General features: G+C 49.8%; 7 protein-coding genes across 7 annotated transcripts; 3 read left to right on the top strand and 4 right to left on the bottom strand.

Annotated features, from left to right (window-relative positions):
- Positions 1–208: 208 nt before the first annotated feature.
- On the top strand, positions 209–1,407 carry Aspvir_005902 (threonine/serine dehydratase; the record flags this gene model as incomplete). The annotated part of the gene is made up of 2 exons (XM_043269112.1): positions 209–545; positions 605–1,407. The coding sequence occupies 2 exons, from the start codon at positions 209–211 to the stop codon at positions 1,405–1,407; spliced, it is 1,140 nt and encodes a 379-aa protein (XP_043125047.1).
- Positions 1,408–1,525: 118 nt separating this feature from the next.
- Aspvir_005901 (putative Rad51 family DNA repair protein) lies at positions 1,526–2,987 on the bottom strand (the record flags this gene model as incomplete). Its single annotated transcript, XM_043269111.1, has 2 exons — positions 1,526–2,836; positions 2,928–2,987. The coding sequence occupies 2 exons, from the start codon at positions 2,985–2,987 to the stop codon at positions 1,526–1,528; spliced, it is 1,371 nt and encodes a 456-aa protein (XP_043125046.1).
- Positions 2,988–3,305: 318 nt separating this feature from the next.
- On the top strand, positions 3,306–3,682 carry Aspvir_005900 (uncharacterized protein; the record flags this gene model as incomplete). The annotated part of the gene is made up of 2 exons (XM_043269110.1): positions 3,306–3,523; positions 3,580–3,682. 2 exons carry the CDS (start codon positions 3,306–3,308, stop codon positions 3,680–3,682), a joined length of 321 nt encoding a protein of 106 aa, XP_043125045.1.
- A 193-nt stretch (positions 3,683–3,875) lies between these two features.
- Positions 3,876–5,010, bottom strand: Aspvir_005899 (TBP-associated factor 8 family protein; the record flags this gene model as incomplete). The annotated part of the gene is made up of 2 exons (XM_043269109.1): positions 3,876–4,657; positions 4,743–5,010. 2 exons carry the CDS (start codon positions 5,008–5,010, stop codon positions 3,876–3,878), a joined length of 1,050 nt encoding a protein of 349 aa, XP_043125044.1.
- Positions 5,011–6,892: 1,882 nt separating this feature from the next.
- Aspvir_005898 (NEDD8-conjugating protein UBC12) lies at positions 6,893–7,691 on the bottom strand (the record flags this gene model as incomplete). The annotated part of the gene is made up of 4 exons (XM_043269108.1): positions 6,893–7,045; positions 7,114–7,403; positions 7,507–7,597; positions 7,671–7,691. 4 exons carry the CDS (start codon positions 7,689–7,691, stop codon positions 6,893–6,895), a joined length of 555 nt encoding a protein of 184 aa, XP_043125043.1.
- A 746-nt stretch (positions 7,692–8,437) lies between these two features.
- Positions 8,438–11,486, bottom strand: chsG (chitin synthase class III; the record flags this gene model as incomplete). The annotated part of the gene is made up of 6 exons (XM_043269107.1): positions 8,438–8,575; positions 8,629–9,458; positions 9,528–10,374; positions 10,426–10,787; positions 10,863–11,337; positions 11,403–11,486. The coding sequence occupies 6 exons, from the start codon at positions 11,484–11,486 to the stop codon at positions 8,438–8,440; spliced, it is 2,736 nt and encodes a 911-aa protein (XP_043125042.1).
- A 5,507-nt stretch (positions 11,487–16,993) lies between these two features.
- Positions 16,994–18,353, top strand: Aspvir_005896 (uncharacterized protein; the record flags this gene model as incomplete). The annotated part of the gene is made up of 2 exons (XM_043269106.1): positions 16,994–17,030; positions 17,092–18,353. 2 exons carry the CDS (start codon positions 16,994–16,996, stop codon positions 18,351–18,353), a joined length of 1,299 nt encoding a protein of 432 aa, XP_043125041.1.
- Between the last annotated feature and the right edge of the window lie 2,656 nt (positions 18,354–21,009).

Genomic DNA, 21,009 nt, shown 5'->3' with positions numbered 1-21,009 from the left:
CACATTTCATTTATTATTTTTCATATTTCAGAATCGCAATGACTGTAGACGCACATTTCACCATTTTCGTAGCCGATGACTCAAATCAGCCTTGTGTCCAATGAGGAGCTCCGCCGTTCGTATTTATCTTTCCTACCTCCTAAGAATTCAAATACTTCTTTTTCCTTTCCGTTATCAAAAGCGAGACATCTAGAATCTCAAATTCAACATGGCCGAACCTTCCATTACAGCGCGAGCATTGACCCCCGATGCCGTGCGCTCCGCCTATGCCTTGATCCAGCCGTACGTCCACCGCACGCCTCTCCTCACCTGTCAAACGCTCAACACCATCGCCTCGACCCCTCAATCAGCCGAGTCATTGGTCGGAACGCCCTTCGAAGGCCAGACGCCTGCAAATCCCAAGTTCCGATTCTTCTTCAAATGCGAGAATTACCAGCGGATCGGCGCCTTCAAGGCCCGCGGAGCGTTCCACGCTTTGCTGCGACTCCTCGCAGAGCGGGGTGAGGAGGAGGTCAAAAGACGCGGCGTGATTACGCATAGTTCGGGTATACAATTTACCAAATCATGCTTATGTTGGAGGTTAATGATGCTGACAACAGAATAGGAAACCATGCTCAAGCCCTCGCCCTCGCTGCCTCCACCCTCCACGTCCCCGCCTACATCGTCATGCCCAGCATCAGCACCCCGTCGAAGATAGCAGGCACACGCTCGCACGGCGCAGAGGTCGTATTCAGCGGCTCGACGAGCACCGAGCGCGAAGCCGTCGTAGCAGAGATCCAGGCCAAGACAGATGCAATCCTCGTCCCGCCGTACGATCACTTCGATATCATCTGCGGCCAGGGCACGACCGCCTTGGAGATGGAAGACCAATACCGTGCGCTTCTCTCCGACAAGCCGCATCTGAGTGCTCACGCCAGCGGGGCCGAGGCCCTCGATGCGGTGATCACACCCGTTGGGGGCGGGGGGCTGAATGCTGGTGTTGCGACGTTCTTCTCCGGGAAGCCTACGCGTGTCTTTGGCGCGGAGCCCAGCTTTGAAGGCGCGGACGATTGTCGCCAGGGACTGGAGGCGGGTCAGCGCGTGGAGTCCGTCAAGACACTTACCATTGCCGATGGGCTGCGCACGCCTGTGGGGATCTTGAACTGGGAGGTCATCTCGGACCGGAGTAAGGTTGCTGGTGTGTTTGCCGTGACTGAGGACCAGATCAAGGCTGCGATGCGGCTTGTCTTGGAGCGCATGAAGGTGGTTGTTGAGCCTAGTGCGGTCGTCGGCCTCGCAGTTTGCTTGTTCAATGAGGAGTTTAGGCGACTCGTTGAGAAGGAAGCTGGTCCCGATGGATGGGACATGGGTATTGTGTTCAGCGGGGGTAACACTACCGTTGAGGCAATTGGGAAGTTATTCGGCTGATGCCGAAGCCGTCAGAGATGTGAAGCACAGTATATCATAGCATAGCATCATATAGTTTGTGCACATAATGTACATACATCATTATCATACGTAAGGCCAAACACGAGGAGTCATGGTATCAGACAAATTCAACGCCGCCTCTGCCTACATGAAACAAGAACACGCCCCCATTTCTCTCCTTCAATCCGTCCACAAATCTCCGGGGCCATTCCTCGCGTTCCCATTCATTGACCCAGCCCAGGAATCTTCCTTCCAAAACAACATTCTGTCGCATGACTGCATCCCGCTGCGCATCACGGGCAGTCATCATCGGCGGAAACGGACGCACCGCATCTCGCCGAACCACAAGCCGTAGCGTCGCGAAAGTGCCCCATGCAGCGGGCAACGGGCAACGAAAAGAAGGCATACTTCTGGCTGCCGTCACATTTGACGGGTTGTACAGCTCGAACGGGCCAGAGGGTTGTTGCGTTAACTGGCTGTGGCTCTGATAGCCAGTTACCGATCTGCTGTTTAATGTATTACAAGTGTAGGCGACTATACAGCCGAAGTGTCGCTGTAGGTTCTTCAAGTTTTGTACCAGTTCCGCATAGATATCTGATAGAAAGAATATTCGCTTCTGGTTTCGCTCGTGCTCGATCTCGGCGACAGGGCGTCCAATGTTCTCTGTGCGGGCGACATCGTCGTGTAGTTTATCTTGCCAGAAGAAGGCAGTCGCACTGTCGATGAAAATAGCGTGTAGTGGTCTGTGAGAAGAGTAATGGCGCGATATGTCGAGCAGGTATGCTTGCAGGCTGTTCAGCGTCGCGAGTAGAGAAGCCGATGATTGTGGACGAAACACATGGACGTGTTGTAGGGAGCTCACGATAATGGATTCCAGCTCTTGAGTAGCAAGAAGCGGCGGATGTATCTGCCCCTCTGGTGACTCTCCGCACCCTGTACCAGAATGCACCTTGAGCTTTCTGTCTATGAGCCCACAGGCAACAGTTCGAAGTCGCTCGGCGTCAAACCGGCCATCTGCATCAATAAAGACGACGGCTGAGGCCTGACCATCGACTCGAATGCCGTTGATTGTCGATGGCAGGACGGCAATTGCAGTGAGATAATATAGTAAGTGAGTCTTGCCGGCTGCTGAAGATATGCTGGAGATTTCTATAACTGGGTCGATTTGCTTTGTGAGAGATGCCGTAGGGAGCCTGCGGTCTTCGGCTGAAGCATTCTGGTCATCCTCAACATCCGCTTGCATGTGCTGCACCTCATGTTCACTCTGCTGCTCTTGATATGGATCTCGTCCCGCCTGTTGAATCTGAGTCTGAGCAGCAGGGAGGGAAGGCATGAACGCCTCCAGAAGGGCATCCAACCGTTTGACGCCCAACTGCGAGGTGCTCTCTCCAGGACTGTCCGGAAATAGAGTTCTCAAGTCATGTAGAAGCTGCGAATCTCAGCATGGATACCCCTGGAGTCAAGTCCGAACATGATGCGCAGCAAGCATGCCGATATAAGCATTATAATGTTAGACATACCTCATCCAGGCGTTCCGTGTGTACTTCCCTCAGCAATTTCCCCCCGAAACTGGCCGCCATTTTACACGGGCGAGCTGAACAGATGTCATGGATATTTTGGCATCATATTTTGTTATTGGTCGTTGTTAAGTTTCTACAGAAGACATGGTATTGAGCATGGGCTGGGTATTTGTTGTCCCGGCGTCCATTCAACATCCGCATCGGTCCCGACTCATTAATCGCATCGCCAAAAGACGGAGGTTTCTGGTTTCCGCTTCCATCGATTTTCTTCCTGCACCATCTGATTGAAGCAGAAGATACTATTTACCCATTACGATATCTTGGCCCTTGTTAACTACTCGACTGGAACAGAAAGCTACACACACTACGAGATCTCCAATGGCGCCCCTCGTTCCTGTCTTCTCCGCCGAATCTCTCCCCGAGCATGTCAATACCGTCAATCGAAATTTCCAGGAAAGACGTCGCAAAGGCGGGCCAGTCGACCTGGAGAGTTGCAAGTTACTGGAGATGGTGCAGTACTCGTGTAATCCGCCTCAGGACGGCATCCCCAAGCCAGGCGTTGTGACGTGCAAGCCCATTGTCCGGTTATTCAGACGGTAAGTCCTCCTGCATTACTTGCTGGATTCACTGATTGACTTTTCCTTTCCCAAAGGTGTGCCGGTGGATTAACGGTCGAAACGACAGCATGGGAGCCCATCAGACTGGCCGAAGAAGAGGCGAAACGAAAACGTGCAGCAGAGGCCACTCAGGCGTGATACGAAAGTACTTGCATTTGGGCGGAGTTGGGTTCGGAAGTCTACAGCAATCGAATACCAGGGATCTATCATTGCCATTTCTACCAACTGAATCGCATAATTTCTCTGCATTGTACTCATTGGGTATCTTTTTGAGTTCGCTCAATACAAAAATCACAACGCCCTGACGCCGCCCGCCGCAATGCGAAATGAACTATGTGCTCACCCAGCTTTCCACTCGCGAAATACTTGTGGGATCCTTCATTCCGGCTGGTTTCTCTTCCGCTTTCCGATTGTTGGGGGCCGTCATTCGGCGCCAGAGACCTCTTTCGCAATTGATGACTGGTGGAAGCTCCAGGCTGACTGAGACCTTCGGCCGAGTCGCCTTGAGCTCCGGATCCGCAGCCGCTCCAGAATCAATATCCATCGTTGCAGCTGTGCCCGGCGCAGTTACATCTTTGTGCATTTTCTTCGCGATGCCTTTGACTGTTTTCTCAAACATACTGTCCAAGCTCTCCATCCTCCGACCCCACAATCTCTTTTCGCGACCCGCCGAGCCGAGTTGATTATCCTTGAATGATGCCCGTGCCAGCTTGCGCAATGCCTCCTCGCCATGTCTTCCCTCTTCAGTCGCGCGCTCACGAATTTTTCGTGGGTCTTGCTCCCGTTGTGTGAACACAGGTGTGTGCCGGTATGTATGTTTACTGGGAAATTCAGGGAAATGCTTTGGGACATATGCGCTTCGAACACGGTCACTTTCGCCGCTCAGTTCAGGGCCGAGGAATGGTAAGCTCAACCAAGCATCCTCTTCTGGTGGAGGACTAGGCAGGAGTGAAGGAACAGGTTCGATATTTGGCAGAGGTTTCAAGTGCGGAAGCAGATCGTCCACGCGCAAGTGGTGTCTTTTGAAGGCGAGTTCAAAGTCTTGGGGTATAGGTTGATTGCGTCGGCTCGAGAGCATTGATTGGCGCACAAAAGATGCGAGTTTTAAAAGGTCTAACAAGCAGCTTAGTTAAAGAACACAGCCGACACATTCCCCTGTGTATCTCTATTCAAGTCATTCTGGCAAGAGGTAACATACACTCCTCTGTAGCATAGCGAAAACTGTCCAGCGCGACCGGGTCGGCGAGATCAAATCCGGACTCTCTGAGACATAGCCCGATAGAGCGATTCATCAAGTGATCGACGTGGGCGTCATCGGTGATCGCGGGCTCCGGAAGAGCTGGGATAACTGGATTTCGCAAGCGGTGATGGTGGTGATATGAACGCTTCAATCGCTTCCTATCAGGCCCCTGCTGCTCTGAAGGTGTAGACGACGAATGCTTGAGAGAGTTTTCTGAGGACACCATGGCGGGGTGGGTGGACGATGATAGACACAACAGAGAAGGTGACGAGAGAGTCTCTATCTGGACATCGCAAGAGCTTCGCGTCAGGTCACGTGTTTCTGCCTGAGGCATAAATATCCATCACAGAGTGAACGACGATGGAGTAAAGTAAGGAAGATGTATAGATTCTACGTCTAGAATATAGGTTTTGTCTGTCTTACTTACTCTGAAGCATAATTGAGCCAGTAGTGAGCGTTTGGCCCGAATCCCTGTGGTATCCTCCCGTCCGTTCGTAGGACCCAGTCAGGCCACTCACACCGGTCGCTTACGTGCCGGATCGGAAAGCTTCACCTCGACTTTCAAGTTCGCATCATCGTTCGCTTTCCTTTCCTTCCCCCTCCGCCTGTCCCCCACCTCCTCATAACAGGGTTACCTGTCTGCTGATATCGCATCTACCTGTCTTCCTGAATCGAATATTCTCATCAGTCCGTCGCAATGGCCGCCGCTATTCCTCCCATCACCGGCGTACGTCTACATCCCACCCACGCTACATCCGAGCCTCTACCTTCGGTCACCCGGTAGCGATTTGGTCAAACACGTATTGGCTAACACACTAGATTATAGATGCTCCGCCGTGGTCTCGTTCTCGACCTGAGCACTGCTTTCGGTGAGTCAATCTCATATCGCTCAGCTGCACAATGATCGGGAAGACAAGGAAGAGCATGAAATGTCCCACCGGCTTCCGGGATTCCCAGGACGACCTCTATCTTCCTTTACGGAGCAGACATGCCTTTCCCATGTCTCCGAGTCACTACATCCAACGCTGGAAGACTAACCATATACCAATTGGCGTACAGGTTTCGGCACCACCTTCGGTTACCTTTGGTGGTACGGTACGTATCATCGCACCATTCCCAAGCAGGGGAAACCCCTCCATGTTCGTTTTGTGGATATTTCTTTCTCACAATTGACCAGGCTACCACCTCCCTCGCGTCCGCGCCCGTGACGCCTACTACACCCGTCTCGAGAAGGAGCGTGCTGCTCAGCAGGCATAGTCTCGATAATCCGCGGGTTCGATGCATCCTTCAGACAAAGTCAGCATAGAGAACGGCATCGTTTGCAGCCGTCCCGTTTCAAGATTCCCGTGACCATTTGTCGTTTGGTGACGACCAGCAATCGCATGGAGGCATAGTAGCTCAGGAGTGATCATATCGGTGGCTAGGTGCTCGACGGGTTTGGTGGTAATGGTGTCATACATCACTTTGTCTGGTTGATGTGTTGAACGAGTCGATGCGCCGGGCTTTCGAAAGGAAAAGAAAGAATTTGTTCAATTATTTCGCAATTGCTCAGTCATTCCTGTTGGTTGTATATATACGGTGGTTGTAGCTCCAGATAAGCCGTTTCCTTTGTCCAGCCTCTGTATCTTTTTGGTAAAGACCCCGTCAGTCTGCAGAGCTGCTAGACTCTTCCGCCGATCTTGTTCATAGCATAGACGGCGCAAGATTGAGGGTCGACTGGACAAGAACTGCCACGCGCTCCTAAACGACGACAAGGAATGAATTCAAGATAGCAAAATAGTTTAAAAGACATTGGCGAAAAGAAGACGTGTGGGAATCGTATAAGTGCTCATTTCTTTCATGACGAAATCTATCCAGTCGCTAAAGTAGTCAAGCTATGTACGTGCATAAACCATTCCACGATTACGTGAATCCCTATGAGCCTGCATCGCATGCAGCCCATCTCCATATCCATATCCGTATCCATCAATGAGGGCATCGCTGCGGTCTTGACCATATCATGTCCGCCGTATGTATGATATTCGTCGAAGCTGGGCTTGTCTCGGTATTGTATATGGCGCCACTAAACCGGAACACTTTGCAATCGAAACCTAGTGGCCTGCCGCAACTCATCGCATCACACGTTCGAACTGCACACCTTTGACGGATCCACCGGCCATCGCGGTGCGAACGTTGCGCTTGAAGCCCTCCCGATTCGTCCGCAGATCCTCCGCAGCTTCTTTGTTCAGAGGATCGGAGGCATTCGGCTCAAGGAAGAGGAACTGTTCAGCAAATCCAAGGTCAGTCGGACAAACTACACTGATCGGGTTCGAACGTGTCCCAAACCCACCTGCATGCCCACAATAACCGCATTCAAGTTCAGAACAGGCTTCCAGTCCTCCCGCAGAATATTCAGACAGACATTCCCCTCCAGATCAATATTCGGGTGGTAAATCTTCTGCGTGCACTTCACTTTGGGCGGGTCATGCGGGAAGTTCTGGTTAACGGTGAAGTTGAAGTGGAACGCGCCACCCTTGTACAGGCCCTCGTCGGGCTCGATCGTAAGCGTAAAGTTGAGGATATCGTCAGGGTTAGGGAAGTTCATCTTCATCGTGCTTCCGAGGGTCAACTCCTGCAGATCTGGTCCCATGCTACTGTCAGCGAGCCTTGCTTCTTGCGTTGTGTCTCGTGCGTCGTGCGTCGTGCGCCACTCTCCAGCGTCAGGCATGCGAACGGTCCGTACCTCTCTGCACGCGCAACTGCGCGGCCGTAACCTTCTTCTTCTTCTTCCCTGCTGCTCCTTCGGCATTTTCAGCCTGCTGTTGCTGTTGTTTCTACAAGTAATACCGACTGTCAGTCATACAAGAGTTTAGACGCAGGACCGCGCGGGCAAGAGAGGGATTGTACCATAGACCAGATCTTCAACATCTTGGACAAAGCACCGCCACACGTCCCCTAGAAGATTTCGACAAGAGTTCTGGATATCGAAAGCAAAAGGAATAAAGAATATTTCGGCAGCAACACCGGATCTGCCGTGATCGTGACGAAAAAACTAGAGAAGTATGAGGAAGGTCACCAGAGTTTGGGCCTGCGGGGGTCTTTGATAGGCAATGAATCAACCAACGGCCTAATCTCCACTCCGCAGAAGCGCAAGATGAAGTGTGAGAGGGTAGATTGCGATCAAAACCTCAATAAAACACCAGCACTGAACAGATTGAATCGGTCACTGTGAGGAAATGGTAAGATAAAATAGAAACTAAAGATAGAGGTGACACTGGGGCATATTCGATGAAGGCAATGTGCCCGCGGCCTGACGCCATTGCCACTACCCAAATTCGTAGACAGGACAGTGTCCAGCGCTCATACGATCGAGCCAGAAGCAATCACACAAAGGAGAGACATACATTCTTTGGCAGCTCTATCTGAGCTATTGATGCATCGGATTCCTTTTCTAATCGCTAAGTGTTTACGAGACATCACAGTGCATAAGGCCCTGTCGAAGCACATAGATCCAACCGTGACAGAGCCAACTTTAACAGAAAAAGGAGGTAACAAAGCAAGCGTCATATGTAAAATACAATATTGTGATGGAAAATGTGCCAAGAGGTGCTTGGCCAACGATAGACCTGTCGGCGAAGCACCACTAATCGCTCTCATTACGACAGAACGCCCTTCTAACGCCGGGCAAAGCAGCACATCAAACCTGTCTTGCCCAGGAACCAGCAGGCTCCGATGAAACGGAACAGGGCGACGACGGCGTTGGACCACAGCAAAGCCTGGAAGAAACGCTGCGTCCGATCGGTAGCAGAATTCTGCAACATGTTAGCTTCGCCTCTTTTAACAAGAATTGCCGCCGTCTACATACCGTGAAGCCAAATTTATCTACACCATCACTGGTGATGCAAACGGCCAGGAAGGCGTTGCTAAAGATCCAAAACGTGACCAGTCTCGTTCGGAAGCTCTTGTACGAGTCTTCCAAAGTCTTCTCCTCCTTCTCAACTGGTGGCACATAGGGTGTCAGGGCACGCTTGACCGTTGCCTCGAACTGACTGTCGATATCAGCCTGGGGCTTGTCGATTTCCTCGATGACAACCTCCTTGCCCTCATCCTTGGTGGTTTTGGCGGAGGGTAGAGCGTCTGCCTTGTCTGAACCCTTGGTACCCCACGAAACGTCGTGCCAATTGCTGAAAGCGTAGACGTTCAGGATATTGATGTAAGACGATTGGACACACATGTAGGCAGGGAAGGATGTGAACATGTGCCAGGGGTCCAGATACATGAAGGATGCCACAAAGTAAAGACCGAATGTAGCAGCGAGGGCGATGATAATGATACCGGCACCGCTGGACGAGAAAAAGGATTTCAGGAACTCGCCAACACCTTGATCTGTGGTGAAATCCATAGGAGCACTCCCAGTGAACGCACGCACCACCAGGTACAGCGCATCAATAACCACGTAGACCTGAATGATGCCGAAAACCACGAAAGACGCAAGGTATGAGAACTTCGAACCCTTGGGACGGTTACCAAGTGCAAGGATGAATTGCAAGAGTAGGAATCCCAAGTAGATATATTTCACAACGGTATTGATAATGGGAGTTGCAGACTTGCCGAACGGGAAAGCCGTGTTATTGTTATTGTCGTTCGGGGTGCCGACCAAGTCCATGATGACGGTGGTAGTAAGCCAGTAAGAAGCTATTTGAACATCTGTCAGAACAAGGGCAAAAAGGGGGCGGAGTGCGCTTTGGATGAACATTAACTTACCCAAAGAGAACCATGTCAGAATCGTTGAGAAGATATTGTACAACATTTGGATGTGCAGGAAGAACATGCGGATAATGTTGTGTCCACTCTTGTACATCCGACCAAAGTGCATGAGCGAATAAATACCGGCAGCGAACGAACCGTTCAGCCAACGACGACGCTGCGAAATAAATTCCGGAGCGCCTTCTGGCACGTCGGTTTCACCCTTGGAGGCCTTGACGTATGTCAGGTGCCATTTTGAACCAGCTTTAGCAACCAACTCGAAACAGAGAATACGATCTTCGGCCAAGAACATGTTCTTCTTGAAAATGTTCATTCCCTCGATACCCTTCTTGCCCAGTTGCTTTGAAAGAGTGTGGTCACCATGGAAATACTGTTCAAGAGGGCGGCCCATAATTGCGCGGAATCGATAAGCTGAGAAGGCACCAGGCAAGACGCTGACATAGCCAAATGAACTCTCCAAGGGCTTGTCCAGGATGTTACTGATCTTATATTCGAAGTTCTGGGCGGCAACGAGCGGATTGATCAGGTTCTTCCAGCCCTTACCCAACATGGCGTGAATCTCACCACAAGCACCACCCAAATCTTTGTCGTTATAGAAGGCTTCCCAGAGCGACAGAAGTGACTTAGGACCAGGCTTTGTACCGGCGTCAAGAAGAATACAGACCTCGGGGTTGAGAATGCGACCAAATGCATTGAAGAGCCATCTGTGGGAGTTGATCTTCTTGCTATTCTTCTGCTTCAAACAGAACATCATCTGGACCGGGGGAAGTGTACTGGGGCCGTCATCGGTGGGGCGGATCAGCTGCTGATTCGGAGTCACAGACAGTTGAGTCGTATATTCAAACTATAACCAGTTAATACCTCCAGTGGTACCAATTGATCTGAGTACACATACAATATGAGCCACAGTCTCTTTGCCATCGACGTCACGCTTCATGACGCCGTCCTGGTAGATACCGATTGTCGCAAGAACATCCAAAGTGTCCTTGTCGCAAGGGTCGATACCATCAAAAACCAGGCAGACCACAATCTTCTGCCAGGCTGGACCACCTTTGTTCCAGAACTCTGACTTTTTCAGATTCACGATGTCGCGAATGTTCTGCATGACACCGTGCAGTGTACGCGAAGTGAGTGTCTTGTCTTCGTTGTAATAGGTGATCGCAATGAGCAATTCGGTATGTCTGTTGTACATCGCAGGTCGAAGGTTGTAACCATTGTGTAGTGTAAATTCGTTGGGATCGCAGGTGGCGGCGGTGTCTGAGATTTGTGCAAGTGCTTGTCAGCGACGTGGACGAAATAGAAAGGTCAGCTATAGCGTCTGAGATCACTCACATCGCATGTGCGTAAATTCCTCACTTCCACCCTCGAGATCGTTTCTGTACTTGGCCTGAATGGCGTTCTGAATCGCGCTAGGAACAGGATAATCGACACTCAAGACGGAACCCTGCACCAACTTGACCTTTCTGGTAGCATAACGCCGCAACCCACCGGGGCCGCCTCCGGGAGCTTGTCGCTGGCGCCATGCCTCTGTGGATGAAGTGTCACTTCGAGCATAGGGGGAAGCGACACGTCCAGGGACACCGAACGCCGCCGCCGGATTCTCCGCAGACTGAGCCGAATAGACTGAGCCAGGGCCGGTTTGATTATAGGGGTCATGATACGCCGCTTCGGGGGCGTAGGTCTCGCTCAAACTGTATCCAGAAACGGGTCTGGTAGTCGACGCACCATGCTGCTGAGGGTCATCAAACGGGCCTGTGAAGGGGCCTTGCTGGCTGGATAGCAATCCTCTCGACGCCTCTTCTTCGTACTACGAATCCTTCGCATTAGCTTTGCCCGAATATAGAGCAGACTAAAGCTTAATCCAAGACTTACTGAATTATGAGGCAGATCCTGAAGTCGGTGGCCGTTATCCTCATAGTGAGGCGGCGAGTGGGGACCAGAGCCTTGGTAGGCCATGGTGTCGATGCGTTGTCAAGTTGTTGTCAAAATGTTGTAGTATGCGCGCGAAGGACACTGAAAAATCGACAGACGCGAGCTGAAGCGAAACGCAAGGGGAAAAACGGGAAGGGGGTATCAGGAGAAGGAGTAAGGAGACCGCCGGTCAGAATAATGTCCAGACAGGACAATGAAATCGGCCAACACTCCAATGAGTCGAAGGAAACAGATGAACAAGAAGCTAAAGGCAAAGGTCAATCAAGAAAAATGATTGAAAGGCTGGTTGAGGGGGCGGACACAGTAAGGAAGAAACGTGGATGAAGCCGCCAGGGCTGATGTTTGAAGCCCACGAACCACGAAAGTGAGAGAGTTGACAGGTGACAAGCCTGAGGGGAACAAACAATTATGTATACAAATGAGGTAGTCGGGATATCAGTCGGTTTTCCCAAACAAAGCTGGGAGAACGGAAGGTGGTGAAGGTGAAGAGTGAAAGAAAGATATGAACAACAAGGCTCCAAGAGGGAAAAAATTCAGAAATATGATCAGCCCTCCTATGAGCCGTTAGACCTAGGAAGTTGAACTAAGAGGAAGTTCGCTTTGGCGCCCTTTTTTTCGGTCTGCAGCAACAGCTGAGCGATGCGGATGGCCAGTGGGCGAGCCTTGGGTGGTGGGTATTTGGTTTTCTTACACCAACTAGGTACCAAGGAGCCGGGAGCCTGAGTACCTAGGATGAGGCCAAGCACCTATCAACCATCACTACCTAGGTAGTTATTCAATAATCCCTGGTACTGCTGACGGATAGTCCAACCATCCCATATCATTTTCACATCAAAGGATTCTTTAGGCTGGACGATTGTCTGAGACATCACTACAGGAAGCAGGACTTCGAACATATTTTGAGGGTGCTGAACGGTTCTTTCGTTGCCCCCCTTCATATTTGGAGGTTGGGCTTCAAGTAAAAAAACAGAGCGCGCCTCCAAGTGTCGGCAGGGCGATACTTCGGCGATGTGGTCGGTCAGGTAAAGGTATTACGTTGCCGAGATCGGTATTGTTCGCGTCTTGTCATACCAATTTTCCAACTTAGGTACCTAGTTCCTGAAGGTACTGCATGGCAAACACTCCAGCTGACTTTTCTTTCACAGCTGACGTGACCGAGTCTGTTTTTGTATTATACTTTAAGTTGGGCGAACATGAAATTGCTATCCATAGCATGAACCTCAGGGTTTCCAGGGTCTCTTTCCTAGGGAAGTTCCGGAGAGTCCTGTCAGTGTTATTTGACCTATGAAAATTTCATCCCAGAGCTGAAACACGCCCATGGAAGCCAAGACGGTAGATTCGTTCCATCTTAAGGGCACTTTGATTTCTGTATTACAATTACTGGTACTCACTCAGAACATGTGCTTGATATGAACCACATGCCATGGTCCAAACAATATGGCTTCGAACAATATGAGCTGGGTATCTGTAGCAGCGTGACAATGGACCTCGACAATTGGTAAGACAATTACGTCGTTATCTTGTGGCCAAGTGTGGCTTACTAAAATATCTGGTATCCCAGCATTCTACACCCCCTCGCCAGCATTACTGAGAGCGGCAGAGATTACATCCAGAAGAATGTTGATCTACTCAGCAACGGGCTGAATACTGGCCTTGATATGCCAAGCGACGTTCGGTAGATTCTAGTTTCTTTCTAGCTCATACCTACCCCAGCAACTGGCTTGCATCCATATTGATCTGACGGCACTACTCTCTCTCTGTACATGACATTTGGAATTGTACTTCGTTATCATGCAAAGAGGCCAACCTAAACAACCCCGTAATATATTACAGTAAATATACAATTACAATACATATTTAATACATACGAAATTTCAGGGGGCGGGGGTCATCTGGAGATTCTCGAAAAGGCTAACGCCCAGCCAAATATAGCCTTGTGGATACAGTGGAGTGGACTCATCCTTTGTGTCCATCAGCCGTTGGTCAAACAAACACAGCAGAGCTTAGGAGTCAGTACTAGCTCGAGATCCTTCTACTCTCGCTTTAATTCGAGGGTCATCCTCTAGACTAGCGACACCCCTGATTCGTTCATTTACTCCATGTATCATGCTCAAAGGTCAGCCATGGTTTCAAGATTAAAATTCACATCAATCAAAGAGATTGGCTGCCATGACTTGGTCTTTTTCACATTTAAGACGATACAGTATTAGGGACAGGAGTCCATCCTGCTTCATGGATCTCCCTGCCCTTGACATTTTTATGACTTTGTATTATTCTGCTGTCACAGTGCCACCACTCCATAAAAAGACAGCTAGCCCCAGTTGAATTGGCTTGATGACCATCATTGCCACACTTGGCTAGCTTAATCAGTCTTAGTCTTGTGAACCGCCACTTTTCAAAACTACGTACTGCATACCTATCTTTAGAACAAGACAACAAAGTCCAGCCACCTTTGTGCCTCTCTACACTAGGCAAGCCCTTTCAAGTCTGTTAACTTCATTCGCTACAGTCCTTGAAAATATACTTTTGATGGAGGGTGTTGAAATAAACCCAAATGCAGAGAGCAGATCTAAGTCAAAAGTCACACCCACAGCCTCGATGGACATATCCATGCAAAGGTGTCTGAAAGACATCCTGAACAGGGTCTGAACCTCAGACGATCAACTCAGTTGATCATCTTGGAGACGGAAATTTCCGAACCAGAACTTCAGAAGCACTTCTCCGAGGTTCACCCTGCAGAGAGGTTCTAAGGCGCCTGTCACGTACAATTTTTGATTGAATTCGGCGGACTTAGCTTTCGTCTTGCCTTCGTCTTGCAGCTTAACTGTGGTTTGGCGAAAGAAAACACCTGATGTGATCAAGTCAACACGCTAGAATATGATATCCAAGAAGTGAACTCTGGCCTGATCTACGTTGCAGTTAAGTGCCAGGAACAGACGGTATTCGGTGTGGATTTTTCATACCTACCACAACTGTACAACCTGTTTTGACACTGCAACACATCTGTTTCTTTGAATGTTCAACTGGTCAATGTTTGAAATAAGTTTAGCTTCCGCCAGAGAGTATCTGTCACGGTATACAAAGTACCGGGTGAAGATTATCAAGCCTTTGGCAGAAATTGTATTGTCAATCAGACCAGTAGACTTGTAGGCGTCTCTTCATCATTCTTGCGGTTTTCGCTGTTGAAGATGATGATGTAGCTATGATATCTGTACAGAGGAGTAACAATTACTAGTGACGCTATGAGTAACCTGAAGGACGACCATAGAGAATCCAAGTATACTCTTATGTACGCACATACTATCTTGAGTTTTAAATTAGACTTGGTCATTCTTGTGTGCTGGCTAAGGCGTCTGGTTGCAGCTGTTCCTTACGATTTCTTCCTCGGATTCGAGAGAGACACTTGAGCAGGAACGATATTATGACTGATTCCAATTTGTACTTATTTGACTGCTTGATTGCTTGCCTTGAACCTGCTCATTGTCATGGCAGTTTGGTGGCATAGGAGTGTTTGGTTGTAAACTTGTGGGTAAATAGTTTGAGAATATATATAACTAGACTTCACACCGACCAACTCACAGTTGACATATAATGTAACATGAATAATCACATGGACAGTCACTTGCCATACCACAGTCAGTTTGGCAACCTATGCAAGTCATCGCAAAAGAAGAAATGTATGTATTGGAAGGGTGTCCATTAGTTCACGGACCAGATCGAGCTGGCAGGACATAGAATAACATCACCAGAATCGCCAACGGAGACTGACCAGATAACGAACCTGCTCAACAATATCGCTGACATACATTATTTATTGCATTTCAACTCTGCCGTCTATGGTGAGTCAGTGAGAGGCCACTCTTTCAAGACAACATCTAGATAAGAGCGGTCAGGATCAGGATGACGCATGCTTGGCAAAACTCAGCAGGATTACCTTGAGAAGTGCCATTCGTATTTCCGTATATCACAGCAGTCAAGAGAAGTACAGACTGCACAGCCCTACGAGGGCAATTATGTTTGAACATATGACAGACTCTGGACCTCTTCAACCCAGGAAAGGGTTGTGAAACAGTGAGCTGGGCATGGCAAATAATGGATCAGATTGAAGGCTGGTGGAGACGGAGCTGGTGTACCTGAAATTGACTCCTCTTTGTGCCGTGCCTGAGGACGAACTGGACGCCACAGCGCACTGTGATTGGACCAGGTCATCAAGTGTAATTTCCCGCCGAAAGAACATGAGATGGTCCAGACCAGGGGCAGTCGAGCCACGCCCCAACAACGTAGGGGGCACAGCCGGCTGCACAGGCAGATATTGATAGGATACCTCGATAAGAGTGAGCCATATGGCTGGTTGTTCAAGAGGCTGGTATGATAGCCACAAATTCAAGATATGCCAAGTAAGGGCGATGTTGATGGGTTGGATACTGTATGTACTGTATTTGTTGACTCTATCTAGGTGGCAGTTTTCGAGTGTCATGTTAGGAGAGTAGAAGAGACAAAGAAGTCCTTGCAGAGTGGCTGCAATGCTAATGCTGCTGGCTTGGGTCTTGGCCCTGTCCTCTGAGTATCTAGACGCCCGCCGTGCGTCTTTCCTCTCGTACATGATCATCCCGACTACCTGCATAGAACCTAGAGTGTCAACGTAGAAGCATATTCTCTATATATATCGAGGAGAGCTTGCCCTCGATAAGGGGATTCAAACTTGTTGCATCTCTGACTCCTTTCTGATACTGTTGAGACTGGCAGAGATACACAATCAAGACAAGCCGTGGCGTTAATATTAAGCTGTGGTGGGCATAAGATGCTCCTCCCGAAGCCCTCTTAGTAACAATAGTGCAGTACTACCTGACCACCACGACCTTCTCTCCACCTTCTCCCTCCAGGTCAATAATCATCCCTCTTCCATTTTCTTGCCGCTCTTTACTACCACTCCCATTACTTTTTCATTCTGATCTGATCTCCTCGTTCTTCCTTTACATATTATTATTCTCCATTTGATTCTATTCTACTCCATATACCCTCGTCTTCTCGATTGTCCATCCATCTGTTTGTTTTCGCAAGCTCCCTACTTCCATCCCCGGTCGCAGCGCGTGTCTTTCGACGTCAACCAACCAGAACAACTTGGTGCTGTTTACCGGTCGATAAATTTAAAGAAAGCGTCTGGCGATCCTGGATCTGGATGAAATCGACGTTTGGCTCTCTGCTTACTCGAGATTCATGATGCCCCAGAGGCTATGACTGCCGTCAACACTACACCGTCAGATCAATCCACAGCCGCCGTCGCTAAATACTTATGACCCAACCATAACGCTCTCGACTTGACGTCTTTCTTGAGCATCTCACGTTCTTTTGGATTATATCTACACATTCGCTACGCCGTTGACCGGCTTGTCCCTCTTTTTTCCTCTTGATTCATCGTATCTTTGCTATAGAGCCAGTCGACGGCATCGTCCTCTCGCACCGTCCTTTTACTTGGCACGACAGAAACCCGCACTGTTATCTTTCCATCCGCCATCTTTGACCTCTTCATCATGTCTCACTCCGTCGATCATCCTTTCTTCCCGCGCGGTATGAGCCTTTTGCCGTCGATACGCCCTTTATTATAGTTTACTAACCCGGACGATGTTAGCCATGTACTCTCGCGACTTCCAAACATGCGTCTCATGCGATTCAACAGCACCGTCATGTCCCGTCTGCGATGAGGGTTACACATGTACGATGATCAGTCAATCGTGTAGCCAATGCGCCACTACCAAATGTGTTCCGATGTCCACTTCCACCAGCAGCTCCAGCAACTCGTCAGACGGAGGCGGTAGCAATGTGGGGGCTATTGCAGGAGGAGTCATTGGTGGGGTCGCTTTCATTGCTATTGTCACATTTCTGATCTGGTGGTTCTTCGTTCGCAAGAATCGGAGTGAATACGATCAACAAGGTAGTGACACTGCGGAAAAGAGAAGCGCATTCGGAGACGCTCGTCAGTCTCGGAAATCGACCAACTCGATTGCCTCCACAGTCTTGACTCGCGCATCAAATGTCATTCAGATAGCCTATATCCCCGGTGTCACCAACCGATCACCGCCAGAAACCCCGGGCTCACTGGTGCCGCCGGTGCCGCCTCTTCCTGGCGCATCCCCGGACCAGCACTTCTTTATGCCAGGCGACTTGCGCGATTCGGCCTGGTCCGATGTCTCGCAGGCTCATCGCAGCTTTTCTCCCAGCTTGCGTAGCAGCGTTGCCACCACGATCTACCGCAGCAACGCCATCGTCAGCCCGATGCCCGCCCAGCAGGTCATGCGCACTCGGGCTGCTGTTGTTAGCATCCATAACGGAAGCCAACCTTCATCCGCACCAGAAACGCCAGCTGTTCCCGCCATTACCAAAGCACAGCTTGCGAAGGCGGCATTTACAGAAGCCAACACCAAGAGCTCGATTGTCGCGCGGACAGTCACCGCCAAACCTGTCATGGTGAAGGCCATCGGCGCCAAAAAGTCCAAAAACCCACCGACTGTTGAAACCATCGAGGAGCAGACAGAGTCTAGCTCGTCTAGCACGAGCGACGCACGCTCCACCGGCACAGCAAAGCCCAAATTCGATGCTACGACCTCCACTTTTGATGCCAGCTCGTCAGACGAGGAGAACGACGACAAGACATCCCACCACAAGGACGGCGCCGGGCAGACTCCGCCTGCCAAATCCTCACACGCCCCAACGGTGATTGAAGATTCACCTGCAGTCGATCAAAGTCCCTTCAAGGACCAAAATGCCTCTCAGAACGAGGCGCGATCGTCGGCCTTTCTGGATACGAATGACGGATCCAGGTCAAACAGAAGCAGCCGAGTACCACCTCCACGAGGCGAGAGTCCTTTCTCAGACGCGAATGAGGTGAAATGAGCATTTCTATGACGACGAATCTGCCGACTCTGGCGGAGAAGGGCATTTGAATCAGTTTTAGGGTCTTTTTTCCTTCGGCCGAGTCACATTTCTTACATTCACTACTCTGTATCTATGAGCCGTTATGCTTCTTTGATATCAGCATGGGTCGCATTTCGATCCCTGGCAGATTTTGTTGCGTGATATTACCAATGTCAACCATTTCAGGTGGTGTCCATAGGAATCTGACCTAGACTATAAATTGGAAGCCTATCTCTCTATAGCACCTAAGAATTCGTCATCGGCCCAGCAGACGACCAAGTGAGACTTCGGCTCAAGCTGAGTGAAAACTGAATGAGAGACTGAAGAATGAAAAGAATCGAAAGCTACAATAGTGAAAGTATGGTAGTGGTCACTAGGCTCTACTTGGTATGTTCTAAGTGTGTGGCTGCCCTATTCAGGGTTAATTCAGGCTACTGTTCACCCTCCTAAATATTCCGTTCCTAATCTACTAAGACCCCACGGCAACCCTCACCTGCGCCTCTGACTATGCGACATTCGGCAGCATATCATCATTAATAGGGCTATGCGTGGAAGTCTCTAGAGTCCTTATAGAAGCACCATATTCCGCTCACTTTTCTGGTTTATGACTGACGGCTCAACAATTCAAAAATGGCTTCTTGTTGAACGCCGGGGCGATGATCAGCGTCGAGTCCCATGTGGTTTTTTCCCAGCTTTGTTTCCCAGTGCTATTTCAACGCTGCTGGGTACTTATCGAGAGGTTTGTAATGCGTGCATCGGACGAAGTGTAGTCCAAAGCATTCACAGATGACTGAACCTTGGCTCCCAAGCTCTCTCTGTTGAGCATCCGCGTCCGGCATGAGCGTCCTTGAATCCAAGATCTGAGAACTATTACACCATCCCGGTCATAAATTCTGGGAACTCAGCTGTGGATTTGCCCTACTTGACTCTTAACGTACCTTCAATTTCTCCGCTTCGTCTAGTGGCACGACACAGCTCTTTTCTTTCCTCGATCCATTAATGGACCAGTTTCAGCTGGAGTCATCGACGACGTCTTCGACTGGCGTCCGTTCTTCCGGCGAATGGGACCGTAAAGCTTCCAGCTGGCCCCAAGCACTTTTTCCGGGCCCTGCCAAGTCTCGGTCTCCAGGAATCAGGTATTTCAAAACGTTAAGTGGAATGACACTACATTTGGAGATACCGAATGCTTTGGTGAAAAGTACAGCTTGAATATCTACTGTTGGAGGTGCTGCGGATAGAGTAGCCGGGAACGCTACCTCAGGAGAGACCCGGAATTGGAACTCCAAAGACCAAAGACTACCGTACACCAACCGCGTTGGATTTGATCTCGTGTGAGCCTTTCTCTGAAACTGTATGCCACAGCATAAGCAACTATTAGCCAGAATCACCTCCACCCACCTATACTGATGCACCTGGCTAATTCGACAACACAGACACCTTACCAATCCATTTGCTGATTGGATTCATTTCGTCCAAAACCCAGGTTACCATACTTTCCCTAGATAAAAACATCCCATCGTCGCCATGGCCAATGAAGGTAGCCTTCACAGGCGCCTCAGTCCCATTTCCAAGGAAGGGAACCCTGAAAAGAGTCCAGTTTAGCTGCGCAGAGCTCTGGGAAGGCTCCCCCGCAGGAAACCGGACGCCTTGCCCGTCCCTGAGAGATCGACGGCCCCTCCGACGTTCCTCTTTAACTTGAGAACCATACTTCAGCACGGTGACCTTGGAAAGGATCGTGGCTTTTCCGCGGCAGAACCTATCGCGTCTCATGAGGTGATCGGCCCGACCAGTCTATACACAAGCGAACAAATTCCACACCATATTCCTCGGGACGATGCCGGCAACCAACCGTCAAATCTTCATGTCGAGCAGGACCTTGTGCTCTCTGATCATGAAATTCCGATCTTCCGTAATTACGTTGACCGTGTCTCTAGATGGGTGAGCAAAGATGGTGTGTGATGTTTGTTGGACCGTTTTTGATGGTATCCACGACCCCAGATAGATTCGTCTCGCATGAGCAGCCATTCCACTGGATAGTACCCGTCTTAGCCTTACGATGTCCGGTTCTGCTACTCCTGCTTAGCAATGTCTGTTGAGCAGATGAGTCTAGTTGCAGCCCATGAGGAACAGCAAGTCCTATATGACCGCTACGCGGTTGGCTACTACCAACAGGCCTTGCTTGCAATGAGTGGATTGATAGGACGTCCGGACATCGCAAGCAGCGATGAAATTCTCGCTTGGAGCATTCTTCTTTCCACGTAAACGCCTATTCCCTTATCACTCCTCGAATGCATGAGCCATTGCTGACGGTATAGTTATGAGATGTTAGATGACATCGGTGACAGTTTTGGTTCTCATCTACAAGGAGTAGCCAGTCTGATTTCTTCCTACGGGGTCAATGGGGCTCAGCCTGGCATTCGAAGGACTACCTATTGGACATGTTATCGACACGATATTTGGGCAGCGCTGCAGACCGGCCGTCCAATGATACTTGACGAAAGCTACTGGCAGCCACCGCCTGTCGAGTCTTATGTCAGTTTCTCAGTTCAAGATATTGCTAATCGAGTCATCTTTATTTTCGGGCAGTGTGTCACCTTATGCGTCAATGGTTCTCTCTCCGAATCGCAGGCCAGAT

The sequence above is a fragment of the Aspergillus viridinutans genome, assembly GCF_018404265.1.
Source record: "Aspergillus viridinutans IFM 47045 DNA, scaffold_3, whole genome shotgun sequence".
Taxonomy (NCBI): Eukaryota; Fungi; Ascomycota; class Eurotiomycetes; order Eurotiales; family Aspergillaceae; genus Aspergillus; species Aspergillus viridinutans.
This window is presented reverse-complemented; position numbering and strand designations above follow the sequence as displayed.